This window comes from Vicugna pacos, chromosome 13 (genome assembly GCF_048564905.1).
Source record: "Vicugna pacos chromosome 13, VicPac4, whole genome shotgun sequence".
Lineage (NCBI taxonomy): Eukaryota > Metazoa > Chordata > Mammalia > Artiodactyla > Camelidae > Vicugna > Vicugna pacos.
The window spans coordinates 28,708,046-28,723,202 of NC_132999.1; the positions used below are offsets into that span (position 1 = coordinate 28,708,046).

The window sequence follows — 15,157 nt, forward strand, 5'->3', positions numbered from 1 at the left end:
AAAACTGAGACTCCAAGAAGGTGGGCAACTTGGCCATAATTGTTTCCAGCTCATCGTAAGATGGGGCCCCCCACCTGCTCCCAAACTCCTGGGACCCTGTAGCCCATCCATCTGGATGCTCAGAGCCTTTGGTCCAGCTGAGGCAGCCTGCCTGTCCCTCCCAGCAGACACGGGCCACGGAGCAGGTCTCAGGCCTCAGCAGGGATTCCTGGCTGCTTGGGAGTCCAGCCCAGAAAAGGGTAGTGTGTCCTGTGGATTCCAGCTGACAATACTTGTGTTCTGCCCCTACCCTATCCACCAAAGAAACCACAGTATCAGAGCAGAAAGTTCTTCCCACCCTCCGGGATTTCTTGAATTACTCCAACCATTTTAAACATCTTTTATTTTCTAGTTTTTTAAAAAATTCTTTCCCCTCAACGTTAAAGCTGCAGCAGATTTAAGACTGTAGCAGATTTAAAACTGTGTCAAAACACTTAACCAAACCGCCTCAGGAAGAGAAGGTGTCTTGCCTTTCTCTAGGGCCTGTGCTCAAACAAATTCACAAGGGCGAGGACATCCCAGCAGGATGGGCCCATGGAGGAGGGACCACACCCACCTCTCTCCAGCTAGGGGGCCCCTCTGCCATGGGCTGCCTCTCACAGGATCAGAGTTGCTGAAATAGTAGAATGAGAAGGGACCCTAGGGAGACTCAGCCTAGGAATGAGGTTTGCATCTCAAGTCCCAGCTCTTGTGTCTGGAGCTCTTGTGTTGAGAAGGATTCTGAGGCTCAGCAGGAAGAAAGGCTTTGACTGATGAGCAAAGGCTGCCCTGGGGCAGAGGTCCTGCAGCCACATCATTCTTATCCTTGGAAGACTCAGGTCTGGGCAGGAAAAGGACTGACCCAAGACCATCTGAAAAGTCAGCAACAGATCCAGGTTGGGAGCCTGATCTCCCAGATACCAGCCCAGGGCTTGTCCCAGGGAGAGGGGCCAGGTCCAGTAGTAACCATCTCTTGAACACCGGCTTGGGCCAGTCACTTGACAAACATCATCTCATTCAATCCCCAGTGAGCCCGGGCTACAGATGAGGAATGAAGTCACTGAGGCAGTGTCACGGGCAGGAGGGGCAGGCGATACCAGGCCTGCCCAGGCCTGCTCTGACAGTGAGTGAGTGGTGTCTCCCCTGCCTTGAGCCTCAGTTTCTCCCCCATCCCAGACCTGCTGTGACAACAGATGTGATTGTGATCACTTGTATAAACCTGGTGTGATGAGGAATTTTATCATATCATTGTTGCTCATGGTGAAAGAGAAGAGTCACTATTTACTCATCTGTCTCATAGTAACACAACAGCCAACATTCACTGACCAGGAGCCGTTCTAGGGACTACACGTGTACGTGTGAACTGGCATAATCCTCTCGTCAGCCTCATAAAGTGCATGTGAGTGTGCTCTTTTCCAGATGAGGAAATGGAGACCTTGAGCACTTAAGTGACTTTTTGCTGAGGCTCCACAACCAGTAAATGGCAGAGGCAGGTCTGAACCCCAGCTGTTTGGCTGTAGGCTGTGTCCTTAACCAAACCGCCAGTGCCACACCTCGCCATACTGCGCACCTGCTGTGTGCCAGGCTCTGTGCTGGTCCCTGTCCTCCAGCTGCTTCCAGCACAGCGAGGAGAAGAAGGACCCGCCAGGCAAACCCAGGAGTCCTGGGTCCCCCTGGGATTCAGCTGCCAGGTTCTGCAGACCCCACCGCAGATGCCTGAGGCATGGTTGGGAACAGATGTTAGGGCCAGAGGTTAAGCGCTCACGGCTGATGATTGATGACGCTGATTTACAGCCCGAAGTAGTGCATCCTGGGGAGAGGCCAGGCAGGCCCCAGGGCGGCCCCGCTCCCACTGCTCCTCACGAGGCAGTGGTTCCCTTGTTTCTGCCCACCAACTGTTCACGTGTTCAACGTGCCTGGTTCGCACACCGAGTCGCCCACCACGTGTTCATCCTTAGGGGGCTGTACACACAGGGACCTGGACCAGGGCAGGGCAAAGGCAGGAGAAAATGGGACAGATTCGACGAGTGTGGACAGAAGAGTCCAGAACAGAGGGGTGAGGACATCGAACTTCATCATCTGACTGTAGGCGGCTCCCGCCAGCTGGCCTCTCTCCGGGAAAGACCAGCTCTCTTCAGGAGCTTATCTGGCAGGCCTCCTTCAGCTGACCCAGGTGACATGTTGGGCAGCAGTGAGGACGTGAAAAGCACGAGGCCAGCACGGCTGAGGGAGAGGGAGCAGGATTTACCAGGATTCTAGGCCTTCCTAGCTGTCAGGCCCCCAAATTGGTTCAAGATGGCAGGTGAGGAGGTGCTATGGAGAGTGGTGAGCAGAGCAAACCACGAGCAGTGCTGAGCCGGGCTCCCGCCACAGAAGTCCCCTCCCGTGCCTCCCTGCCCATGCCAGGAGGGATGTGTGGCTGAGGGAGGCAGCAGATGGATGATGTGAGCAGAGGTCCCCGAGACAGGGAAGGGGAAGGACTAGGGCAGGAGGCAGAGGGCTCTCAAGAGCCCATTCAGAGCCTGGGTCTCACAGCCAGCCCGCAGTGAAGCCTGGACAGAGCCGGACACCCAGGCCACAGCCTGAGCTGCAGCCCCTGGCCATTTCCTGGGCCTGGCTGTAAGTGGACTTTCTCTTGGTATCACTGGTGTTACTTGGAAGGCCTGATAGCTGCCCATTGCGTGATTTTTGATGAATCATTGAAGTTCTTAAGACTTAGTTTCTTCATCTTAAAATGGGATCATTTTATCCCCTCTGTTGACGGTTGTTGAGGTGCTTAAACTAGATAGTGTGGGAAAAGAGCTTGGCATATAGTGTATTCTTAATTAGCTATTATTAACAGTTATTGTAAGAGTAGAATTTCACCTAATGTAACCCATCCACAGGATGTTTGTCGCTCTAATTCTAGGCCAGGGGTTGCAAACTGTTTGGTCTACAAACTGTGTAGTGCCACAGTCCCCACTGCTCCCTATTGCAACCCCTGCCATTTCACTTATTTTGCTCCCAGTTGTGCCACCTATGGCATTGAGCTTGCAATCCCTGCCCCATCCCTGCTCAATTCCTGGTAGTAGCTCCCTGAATTGCAGCCTGGGCCAGAAGGGCCAGCCTGGGATGAGCTAGCCTTGGAAACCCAACCACCTGAGAAGGTAAAAGTTCTTCCTTTACCACATCCAGGAAAAGAGCGTGGTGTATTCTCAGATGGTCCTTATGAGGTGATAAGAGCATTGGGTCTGGGTTCATAATAACTATGGTGATACTCAGAACACAGCAGCTGACCAGTCAGAATGGGCAGTGCATCAGTGCAGCTCTGGGTGCAGCTCTGGGGTCCACAGAGTCCTCCCAGGGCATCAACTTGAGTTGATTTCTGGGAAAATGATGTGAGTTTCTATTAAAATTCTAATCAACATAGCCAGATTAAAGAGGGGATACAAAATTGGCTTCATTTTTTCCCCATAAAATAAAGAACATCAAAAATTTGCCACCCATGCTGTGACCCTCGCAGGCTCCAGTCCCAGAGTAGGAGTTCTTTCTCGCCTCTAATTGGGGTTCCTTGGTGAAGGAAGCACTGACCTCAGTAACTTCTCTCAGACCAGCCATTGGGCCCCTGGAGCAACATCTGACTGACCTAGTGTCCCCATTGGACTCATTAGTCCACCTGTTTTCTTAACAAGGGTAAGACCCTTGGGAGTAAAAGGTGATAAAAGGTGATGTCACCCTGTAGGTGTCTTCTCGAGGTTTAGAATCTAAGACTAGAGCATGGTAACTCCTCTCCTCAGTCAGGACCCTTGTGCAGTGTACAGCCTACACAATCATCCGTGGCATCCCTTCTGAGTCTCCCAGGCCAGCTCGCACAGTCATCCTTTCTTTGGAACCCCTCACAGCGGGCATCCAGGCTCTGCTTGCATGTCTCTGGGGATAGGCAGCTCATTTCCTCAAAGGTAGCCTGTTACCCAGCAGCGGCTCTGAGCCCTGAGCTAGAGTCTGCTTCTCTCAAGCTTCTCTTCACCCCAAGGTCTCTGTCTCCTCCTGGAGCTATGCAGAGCGAGCCCCTTCTTTCCCAGAATAGGGATTTGAGGCCTCCTGCTGCATTCAACCCTCGCCTCAGTAAACACACACACACACACAGCCTGATCACTGCAGGCCTCTGACGCCCCTCGTCAGCCCACCTCTGCTCTCTGCATAGACCTTGGCCCTGAACACAGCCCAGCAGCCACGGCATGAACAGAGCAAAGTGGGGCCATCGTCTCCCCCTTTAGGACTCCTAAGCTATGAATACCGCCTCACTGGTTTCCCTTCTTGTCTTTCTCTCTCCATAAACAGGCACACAGCTCCTGGGGTGTCCACAGCCATGTCTAGCGAGTGGCCGAAGCCCAGTGATATTTCTTTGCTTCCCTGCAGGCGTGTATCCTGGCTCCATCACCCCCCATAATGGGCTGGCGTCAGGCATCCTGCCTCCTCTGCACGATGTCCCTTCCAGGCACCACCCACTGGATGCCACCACCAGTTCCCACCACCATCTGTCCCCTCTACCCACGGCTGAGAGCACCAGGGATGGGTACGTACAGCAAGCCAGTCCTCCTCCAGGACAGCAGGTGGGCACCTGCATGGGCGGCAGGTGAGGGCAGGTGCCCCACACACTGAATGGTCGTTACTGATAATAAAAATAGCCAACATTATGCGGCACTGACAGTGTACTGTGCTGTGTACCAAACACTCGCTGAGCACAGTTTCATCAGTGCCTCATAGTGACCCTACCATGTGGATGATATTAGCACCTGGGCTTCTTGATGCCTTGCCTCCTGCGCCCTCTCCTCCCCTGTCTGGGCGGCCCTGGGAAGATGCTTTATCCTCACCTGACCCTGCATTCTGGACTGCCACACCCAGGCCTCCTTGGGAGCCTCTCTCTGACTGCTCTTTGGTTTGCACCATGTATTTGGTGAGCAGGCTGCCCACTGCCCACTCCAGAGATGCCCACCGGGGCCTCGCCCCCACTTCTGGCTACTGTGGCTGTGACCATTGCCCGGCCTGCTGGGGCTGTCCAGGAGCCCTTGCTGCAGGATCACTGCAGGGAGGGGGGCCTCCTCCTGCATTCCATGTGGTTCCCCTTGTGGCCACTTAATTGGCTGGAAAGGGCGAATGTGCTAATTGCTGGGCCCTAATGCTTCGGAAGTCTGTTTCCCTTGCAAATGGGCAGAGGGAGGCCTCACAGCCCCACCGCCTGCCCTCCCTGCCACTTTTGCTTTCTGTCAACAGGACTTGATCAAACTTGTCCCCCAAGGCCTGGCCCCAGCGCCTTCCCTCTCCCCCTGCCCTTCCTCCTCAAGGCAGTAGCATTGGCCTTGGCCTGCCTGTGCCTGGGGCTGCCAGTCTGAGTTCATCACCAAATTTGTTGTCCAGGACTCCTGACTGGGCTCCTCCTGCTACTCACTCATCCATTCATTTGATGTCCAGTTATTGAGTCCTTGATGTGGGCAGGGCCCTGGGCCCAGTGCTGGGACCACTGATGACCTCAGCCCTGGTGAATGAAGCTCACTGTGACAGACCTGCAGGGATTGACCACAGGGCAAGTGCCCTCAGGGAAGGAAGCACCTCAAGGAAGGGGCTGTAGAAGCTCAGAGAAGAACCCAGTGCGCTGGGGGACACTGTCAAGGAAGGCTTCTTGGAGGTGGTGTTAAGCCAGGCCTCCAAGGTTAAGTAGGAGTTGGCTGATTGGAGAGATTGAGTGGAAGGAGCAGCCAGAGTGTAGGCAGGCATGGTGAGAGCTTGGTGTGCTCTGGGAAACCTGAACCTTCGTGTGGGGTGACAAGCTCAGGAGAGAGGTCACCAGGGCCAGATCACAGGACCTGTGACAGGATTCTGAAGGGTGAGCAGGTCAGGTTTAGGGTTGAGAATACACAGCCTGCAGCGTGGGGCTGGACTGCAGGATCCGGGGTGGGTGGCTGGCAGCCTGAGCCAGTGCTGGAGGGGAGGGATGAGGATCGCCCAGAAGGCGTTAGTGACATGAATAAGCTGGACGGGCCCTGGGTGTGCAGGGTGTGCCCTGGGTGTTCCTGGAGCAGGGAAGACTGGTCATGAGTGGAGCGAGAGCTACAGAGAGGACACCTGATGAGGTGCAAAGTGGGACCCGGAAAACCAGCCCTTCCCCGGGCCTCAGTTTCCTTCGCTGTTAAACGGGCATGAAAATACCCTCCTCTAGGAAGGGGTGAGGATCAGCTACATGTGCCTGACATTGTACGTGTCACCTGGTACAGGTCCCGTATACCTAGCCCCCTGCCCCCCACACCCATGCACCCACCGCCTCAGGCCACCTGCTCACCCACCAGCCAGCCCAAAAACATCTCCGACCAAAGAAAAATAAACCACAGAGGCCTTTCCCCACGCGGGCCTGTGCACTCTGCTCCGCCTCATTCATCACCTGCCTGCCGCCTGCATAAGTGCCCGTCAAGAATTCCTGCCGCGAGAAGCAGAGTGATGACAAGACCAAGACGGGACCCCCGGCCCCGCCGGCCACCCGCGCCTGCAGGAGCGAGGGCGTGAGCCGTCCCCACCAGCCAGGCGCCCAGGCTCCCCTGGGATTCCCGAGAAGGGCTCTCATGCCTGACACCAGGCCCAGGCCCAGCTTGAATGGGTTTCTTTTCTCAGCCGCTGAGAAGAGGCAAAGAAGGGAGGGGGGAGGCCTTCAGCCTCCCCTTCCTGCCAAAGTCAACAGGGAAGGCCACTCGCAGCTCCCCGGTGGTTTGCTGGGACGTTAAATAGCTTGACAGGATTATCTGATTCACTCAAAAATATGCTAAGAGGGCCTGACTTCATGACCAAATTTATTTACCCTGGCTCAGAGAAGACTCCCAAAAGGGTGGTTTTTTTCTCCCTGGCCCCGTACAAGGTATGAAGCCCTAGTCTGCCAGGCCAGTGAGGTTTTATATTAATTTTTATAGGTTCCAATTGAAGCAAAAATATTTGATTTAGGGATCATTTGCATGACTCAGAAGAGGAGCTCCAGATGAGCTTTTCTCCTTTTAAAGCGTCAGGTAGAGCAGCAGAACCTCAGCCTTCACGTCTGCTGTGGAGAGTCGTGTTCTGTTTAATTTCACTGGCTGTGAAGGTGGCAAATGTGAATTTATGGCAGGTTAGAGACAGGAAAAACAAACTTTGAAAATGCATGTTTTTTCCCCATCAGATCTGGTTCTCCTTAAGTCTGCAGTGCTGTTAATCTCTGGGTTTTGTAGCTGAGTGATTCAGAAACCCGTTTGTTAGTATTTATCAGCTGTCTGCGGTGTGCCAGGCCCGGTGCTGAGCATGGAGTGACTGAGAGGGTGGGGCCGGGCCCTGCCCTGCAGGGGCTCCCAGGGGAGGGACGGATAGGAAGTCAGGAAAGAGCTGGGGTGTGGGTGCCAGGATGGGGTGGCCATAAGACCGGCAGGGACCATGCAGCAGGCTCGGAGGAGGAGGGCCCACCCTCTGGCCATGCCTGGGCCCAGCCTCAGCCAGGAGAACGGGTTATGAGGACACATGGCTTGTGCACAGCCCTCCACAGTTTATAGAGCACAGTTGTAGACCCACTTGATGGCCCAGTGAGACAGGTCTAAAAATATTAACGGTGATGATAATGATAATTCGTGGACCCTTGATGGGATTCAGTTCATTAACTTAAGGAGGCTGGCGTGTACCTCCAGTGTGTTGTAGATGCTGGCAGGACCAAGGACCTGGCTCAGAGAGCCCCTCCTGCTGTCTTCAGCGCACTCACAGTGGCGGGGGTCCCAGACGTAGGACTGATGACAGTGCGGTGTCATCACAGGGGCACTGACAACAGGACGCCCAGGTTAGAGGGACCAGATGGGGACCCTGCAGAGCTACAGACGTGAAGCCCTCCAACCTCTCCCCAAGTCTCCTTCCCCCATTTTGAGACAGTCCTGCTTCCCTCAGAGAGAGGCGCTGTTGTGTCTTGAACACCTCCTCGTGTCTTAGAGGGGTGGTGAGGGTAGTAAGCCCAGCCTGAAAAGGCCACCGGTACTGTGACGTTGAGTTTGTAGGGTATCCTAACATGGATGGTCCAACATATCCATTGGTACAAATAAGAAAAGAAAGACTCTGAGCCCTCACTCTCCCTCTCTCTGCAGTACACATAAATGCGTCACAGGCGTGAGCCTTCATCCCCATCCCAAAAGCCCCCATGTCTCCCTGACCTCAGGGTTATTTTGGTTTCTGTGAATAGACCTCAGAGGCTCAGGAAGGCGTCATGAGGAAGGAACTTGGTGTCCAGTGACGTGCAGTCTGGTTAGATGGCCCACTCCAGCTCAGCCTGGTCCAGGGTGACTGCACAGCTCGTAGTGCTGCAGGCTCGTTTCAGAACATGAGCTTCCAGGGAGCACGGGCTCCAGGCTGTGCCCCTTCAGGCTTGTATGAAGGGAGGGGGTGAGTCCCCCATCACAGGATGTGTGCAAGTGGAGGAGAGATGGCAAGAGATGGAGACAGAAGGTCCCTAAAAGCACACTGTGCAGGGGAATAAAGGCCAACTTGGACATCAGACCTAACTGCTAGTTTTCCTTCCCTTCTTGATAATGATGATGATGATTCTCTTAGTAGCTAAGAATGCATCTGACATCATATTGGGTGCTTTGTCCACATTGCTTTACTTAATTTTGCTCTCACCGTAGCCCATGAGGTCAGTGCAGTATGGCTGGGACTAACCGGGGCAACGTCTCTGATCTGTGAACGTCTCTCATGGGGCCTGGGGCAAGACAGAGGCTCCGTGAGTGAACGGTGGCGGTTAGTGCTGTGGGGTGTTCTCCTCCTAGGGGGCTCCCCCGGCTTTCAGTGGGGCCGTTCCTGGGCTCGTCCTGCAGGTGGTGGGGGCGGCACACACGCTTAGGGTGCACGGACCCAGCGGGGGTGGCTGGCATTTGGGCCTGGGAAGAGTTGCAGTGGCGTTGCCACGTGGAGAACACAGCAACCCTGTGAGGAAACCAAGGCTTGGAGACCTTAGCGTTTTGCTCAAAGTGACATGGCCGGTGAGAGCAGACAGGGGTTTAAACACAGTTCTGTTGACTCCAAAGGTCGTGCTTATAACCAGTGGTCCTTGCTGACTATCAGGCCTAAATATGGGATAGAAGTTTTTCTTTACTGGGTTCCTCTGGACTCTAAAGCTTATAGGATTTAAAATTTTAATTACTGTTTGAACTTAATCAGAAATAAAAGCTTTGTCTTCTAACTGCGTTGTTGTACGTTAGAACAGGTCAGCTAGTGAGCTCTCCATTGCTGGAGGGGAACAACCAGTGGCAGTCACACCTCTGGCCCCTCCTGCTGATGGCCGTCCCTGCTCTCTCCAGGTTGGGACCAGGCCTCCTCCCGCCCATGGTCAGCCCACTGAAGGGGCTTGGGCCACCGCCGCTGCCACCTTCCTCCCAGAGCCATTCTCCTGGGGGCCAGGCCTTCCCCACCCTCCCCAGCAAGCCGCCCTACCCGCCCTTCCAGAGCCCTCCACCCCAGTCGCTGCCCAGCCCACAAGGTAAGCTCTCGCCAAGGGGCCCTCTCTACATACACCTGCTGACCCCTACTCAGGCTTCCCGAGAGGAAGGGGACCCTGCCCTGCTCTCCTGATCTCCACTTGGAATGATGGTGGACGCTGGGAAAAGCTGAGAGACGGGTGACCTAACATGCCTAGTGGGGGGCACTTCCTGGAGGAGATTAGTCCTGAGGGGTGAGGAAGGGTTTGTCCCATCACAAGGCGTCAAAGGGAACAGCGTCGGGCGGGGCTAGGGTGGGAATGGCCTGCCGCTTGGAGGAACAGTGAGTGATGGGGTATCTTGAGCGGAGGAGAGTTGAGGGCCCACGGTCCCTTCCCTCCAAGCACTGTCGACCACGTGAGACCACCTCGCCCAACCTCCTCCGGGACAGGGCACAGCTGGGAAAGGGGACTAGGCTCCCAGCACCTTCTCCACCCTGGGGCTCTCTTCTCTCATGCACCCCACCATGCCAATGGCCCAGTGGAGGGAACTGAGCGGCACAGCCAGGACGGTCCCCTCCCTGCCCCCGGCACGTTCCCGCTCTGAATGCAGCTCTTGCCGCCTCCCTCTGCAGGCTACCAGGGCAGCTTCCACTCCATCCAGAACTGCTTCCCCTATGGTGACTGCTACCGATCGGCCGAGCAGGCAGCCTGCGGGGATGGACTAGCCGGGGAGGCCCATGGTTTCAACCCCCTGCGGCCCAATGGCTACCACAGCCTCAGTGCCCCTTTACCTGCCGCAGGTAAGCCCACCTGCATGCCTTCTCTCCCTGAGTGCCCACCAAGGCCAATATGTGCTTTGTACATACTGTTCTGCAGCCTTAAGACAGTCTAATGAGGTAGGGTCGTCGTCCCCACTTTACAGAGGAGGGGCTAAAGGCTCAAGGAGGTCCCAGGACCCCGCAGAGTTAGGATTTGCAGCGCGCCTGACCCCAGCGTCGGTGTTCCTTCCACACTCACAGAGGAGAACCAGACTAGGAGCTCCCAGTCTAGCTGATGTTTCTCTTTAAATACTTATTGAGCAACTACTGTGTGCCAGGCCCAGTTGTAGACCCTGGGGATACAGTGGGGAATGAGACAAATACTGATCCCCATTTAACAGATGAGGAAACCGAGGCCCACAGAGGCCACACTGCTAGGAAGGGACAGAGTCTAGAGGTTGTGCTTGTTCCTTAGGCTGCATCTGTGAACCCTTCAGGGCCCTGGGCCTTCCGCGGGTAATGCCCCCGGATGAGGTGGAGAAGTCCAGTGAGAGGGGAGGCCTGTGCACAGCCCGAGTGAAATCAGGCTCAGGCCACAGGGCCAGGTCTGGTCAGAGCAGAGGCACCAGATGGGTGGTACCAGAATTCCCCAAGCCATTATGGTTTATTACTTCAATAAAAAGCAAATTATTAATTAATTAAAGAATTCCCCAAGTCAAGCCCACCCTACACCTCAGGGCCCAGATCTAGCTGAAGCTACAAGGCCCAGGCAGGATGGTGGGGTACCAGACAACAGGGAGCCTCAGACCCTGCCCCAGAGGCCCCTTGGGCAGCTCTGGATGTGTGCAGCTGGGGGGAGGGATAAGAACCGGGGACAAGCAATGAGGCCGCAGCCAGCACACACAAACCTGTGGTCATCTGTGTGGGCCTGTGTGCTCCTGTTCACACACACACTCCCGGGTCTGCACGTGTCTTCTTTCTGCATGTGTTTGCAGGGCATGTCTGTGTGCGAACGTGCATGTAGGACTAGCACGGTGGGCTCCAGGCAGTGTGAGCCTGTAAGCGAGTAAGGAGCTCGCCAGCCACGTGTGCTCACGTCTGCATGTGTGCTCACATTGTGCTTGTGCTGGTGTTCATGCCGTCTGTGCACCCGTGTGTCCTCGTCCCATGACCCCCTCTGTGTGTGCACACGTGTGTGTGCATGGTTGTGTATTAGCATGTTTGGGCCAATTCAGATGAGCGTGCTTGTGTGCAGGTGTGTGGCTGTATGTTTGGGTACAGTGTACATACTCTGTGAGTGGACACGTCTCACACACGTGCGCCAGAGGCAGATGTGTGCCTGATCGCAGGTGTGCGGGGATGGTGGGCATGTTCCATGTCTGCTCACACAGTGCACGAGTAGGCACCTGCCACTGTCCCCAGCACTGCTGGTTCTCACCATCGCGTCCTCCTGGCCCCACCCAGCCCTAGATGGGATTTCTTGGTTCGGCAGCAAGGCCCAAAATAAGTAGCTCTGAGGAGAGGCGAGAGGCAGCTTCCGTGCCTGCACACCAGGGTAGGAGGTTCTTTTGACCTCCCCTCTCCTCTGCTATCTGAGTGGCAGCCCAGCGTCCAGCACCCTTGCCCACACCTCCTCTGCCAAGCTGAGAATAGACTCACAGGACTGAATCCAGACCAACCAGGTGGGGCCGTGGGGCCTCAGGAGGAGTTTGGTCTGATCCCACTGCACAGACAGGAGGATTGAGACCCACCTCTCAGGCTACACAAATTCATGACAGCAGCCCTTAGGTCTGAGACTGAATAAAATGACCTCTCCAGGTCCATCCTAGGTTTTGGGCCCCCTCCCCAGAGACAGTGTGTCCAAATGGAAGAATCAGGTGTCTCAGAGCCAGATGAATCTGGGTTCAAATCCCAGTTCTCCCACTTACTGTGACCTGGGGCAAGTGTCTTGCCCTCTCTGAGCTTGTCTTCTCAGCTGTAAAGTGGAATAATGAATCCCACCTCCTAGGATTGTTGTGAAGCTTAAGTGAGATACAGTTTAAATGAGCCTTTGGTAAATGCCCAGTGGAGTGCTGGCGCCCTTCTTTGGATATCTTACATTTACTGAGGCAAAGAAACCTGAAAGGGTGGGGGTGGGCTGGGGTCCTTCTGCCAGGAGGGGACCAGCTCCTGAGGGCAAAAGCTGTGATGTCTGCACCCTGACCTCCCCTCCCCACCACATTCTGTCCCACAGTCCAGCACTGGGTGACGGACTGTCTGCTTCCTGTCTCCTCAACTGCCTCCCTAGGCCTTGGGGCTGCAAGGTCTAGGGGAGCCTCCTTCCAAGCCCCTTCCCCGCCCACCCACCTACCAGCTCCCCTAGCTGGAGGAGCAGAGGGCTCGGTGCAGGCCCTGCTGAGGGGACGCTGTGAGGAGGGACCCCGGGCGGGACCCCAGGTGGGAGGGCGGGGTCTGGGAGCTGGGGAAAGATGACAAGAAACAGCCCCTGAGTTTTCCAGTCTGGACCCTGTCCCCCCGACACCCACAGGCTACGAGGCCCTGGCCGAGGCCCCGTGCCCCGCAGCGCTGCCGCAGCAGCCATCTGAAGACGTCGTGTCCAGTGGCCCCGAGGACTGTGGCTTCTTCCCCAATGGGGCCTTTGACCACTGCCTGAGTCACATCCCCTCCATCTACACAGACACCTGAAGGAATGCCGCCCACACCTGCCCGCCCTCCACCACGGATGCTACCTTGCCCACCCGCTGTCTGTCCCCAGCCTCCGGGCACCCAGCCTGAGCAGCCGGCTCTGCGGCGGGTCCAGCGCTCACCGGGAGTGATCATCTGAGCCCCAGCCGGGCGCTCAGAGGTGCCCGTCAGGATCCATGACCTGTGACATCCCTTGACTATGTCTTCCTTTTCTCTACCCAATGGTTTTGAAATCACAGACCTCGTGTATATAAAATGTACAGAACTTGTTTTCCATTCCCCTGCCAGTTTTATATTTTTGGTTTTACAAGAAAAACATTAAAAACTGGAAATGAGACTTGGGGGCCTGGTTCTGCTTTGTAATTCAGTCTAGAGGCCAAGAGCAGGAGAGTGGTAGAGGAGTGCGTAGCAGAGCCAGGGTGTAGAAACCAGCTCCGTCCTCCGGTTCCCTCAGCGGGGATGGGGGCATCACGTGGCCCCCATCACGTGCTAGCAGACACCGGCACCGGTCCCAGGACCTCACTGAAAGGCAGGCTCATCGCCATTGGCAGGCGAGCCGACCAAGACTGGGACTGAAATTGGAATCCCAGTATGACCCAGACCTTTGCTCTCTGCACTGACTCCTCAGCTGGTGGAAAAACATGCTTCAATTCTGGCACTGGCTTTGGGTAAACAGGGAAGGCCAGGGGAGGGCAGGGCAGGCCTTCCAAGGACAGAGCCTGAACAGCCTCCAGGAGGCAAGGGGCAGAGGCAGGGTCCCTGCAGGCGGGCGGGGCTGCAGAGAGCATCCTTTGTACATAGAGCCCCACCCACCCTGAGTGGTCCAGGAGGGAGGGGCGAGGAGACCAGTTCTGAGGGCACCAAGGCTCCCACCTCCCACGGGGTTGCCCCCCTCCCCTGCCTGCATCCCTTCTCACCACCCAGGCCTGTGCAGGTGCCCTGGGCAGTGTCAAGTCTCACCATACCACGTTGAAAGTCACCTGGTAAAGAAAAATCTTCAAGGAAAATTCCCACTGTGTCACTGCTGAAGTGAAACAAAGTCAGAGAGGTCACATTTCCACACACCTACTGTGTACTGGGCCCTCCGCACCACCACCACCACCACCACCACCACCACTACTCTGGAAGCAGCCCTATGGAGGGTCTTTTTATCCCCCTCTAGGTGAGCGGAGTAGCCAGGATTCAAACCCAGGTCAAAAGGAGACCCCTTTGTACCACATGGCCAGGTTGGCTGGGCAAAGCAAGATGGAAAGCGCTAGTCAACTCCTTCTTTGTAGAGAGGGGACTGGGATTCAGAGAGGCCACTCAGCCAGGTGGGGACAGAACCTGTGATGTGTGCCTGGTCCCTCCCCAGAGTCTAGGGAGGATGGGGTGGTGCGTAACCATGTGAGTGCCCCTCTGCACCAGGCCTGCGTGTGCTTCCCAGTTCAGTTCACCAATGCCTGTTCACCCCCAGGTGCTCACCTGATCTGCTCTGTGTCCAGGGCCAACCTGTGGGGACTGTCTCTGGGGCTCCCTTCTCACTGGCTCGTGGCTGGCTCCAGCCAGTGAGGACCCCACCGTGGCAGGAGGGAGAGTGGGAGGGTCCCTGGCAGTCTGTGTCTTCCACTGAAGGTCAAGGGCCTCTCAACAGCTCCAGCCTTCTCTTTCAAGCAGGGACTGGCCCTGGAATTGCTCACACTCTTAGGAAAGTCAGGACACTGCATTGTCCCTTGTCTGCCTGACACCCTGCTGACACCCTTGCATGGAGTCCCTTCATTAAACCCTCCTCAGCTGCCCCAGACTGAGAGGACCGCCTGTTTCCTGCCAGAGCCAGACTGACAGCTCCCATCTTACAGATGCAGAGACTGAGGGCCGGTGATGTTAAGTCACTTGCCCTCGCGGCACAGCCCACAGATGGTAGAGCCAAGATCCAAACCTGGGCCTCGGGCTCCAGAGCACATGCTCTCACCCACCGCACCTCTGACCCGTGGAAGACTCAGAGTGACCTGGCTCCCACCTCCTCTCCCAGCCCCAGCCTCCCAGGGAAGGCCAGTCCAAGCCCTCAGCAGGGAGAAACTGGCCCAGAGTCACTCAGCACATCAGCATATGGGACGGGGACCGAAGGTGCCTGCCTCCCACCCAGGCTCCCCGTGCTCCCAGTTCCATCCCCCACTGGTTTTATGGAAATAATTAGGCCATGGCAAAATTCCTTTAACAGGGATGCTCAGGAATCAATACTGCATGTCATTGTGAGCACTTAATCCACTCC

At 55.9% G+C, this 15,157-nt stretch overlaps 1 protein-coding gene across 6 annotated transcripts in view; it reads left to right on the top strand.

Annotated features, from left to right (window-relative positions):
* Positions 1–13,243, top strand: part of GLIS1 (GLIS family zinc finger 1) — a 211,519-nt gene extending 198,276 nt beyond the window's left edge. For 5 of the 6 annotated variants that reach the window (XM_072974421.1, XM_072974420.1, XM_006200506.4 and 2 more), the window contains exons 8-11: positions 4,417–4,573; positions 9,345–9,523; positions 10,096–10,263; positions 12,749–13,243. In XM_072974421.1, the coding sequence (XP_072830522.1) occupies positions 4,417–4,573; positions 9,345–9,523; positions 10,096–10,263; positions 12,749–12,906 (662 nt within the window). In that variant the 3' untranslated portion in view covers positions 12,907–13,243. The remainder of the gene's footprint in view (positions 1–4,416; positions 4,574–9,344; positions 9,524–10,095; positions 10,264–12,748) is intronic. The other variant, XM_072974423.1, reaches the window with a different exon arrangement.
* Positions 13,244–15,157: the final 1,914 nt, after the last annotated feature.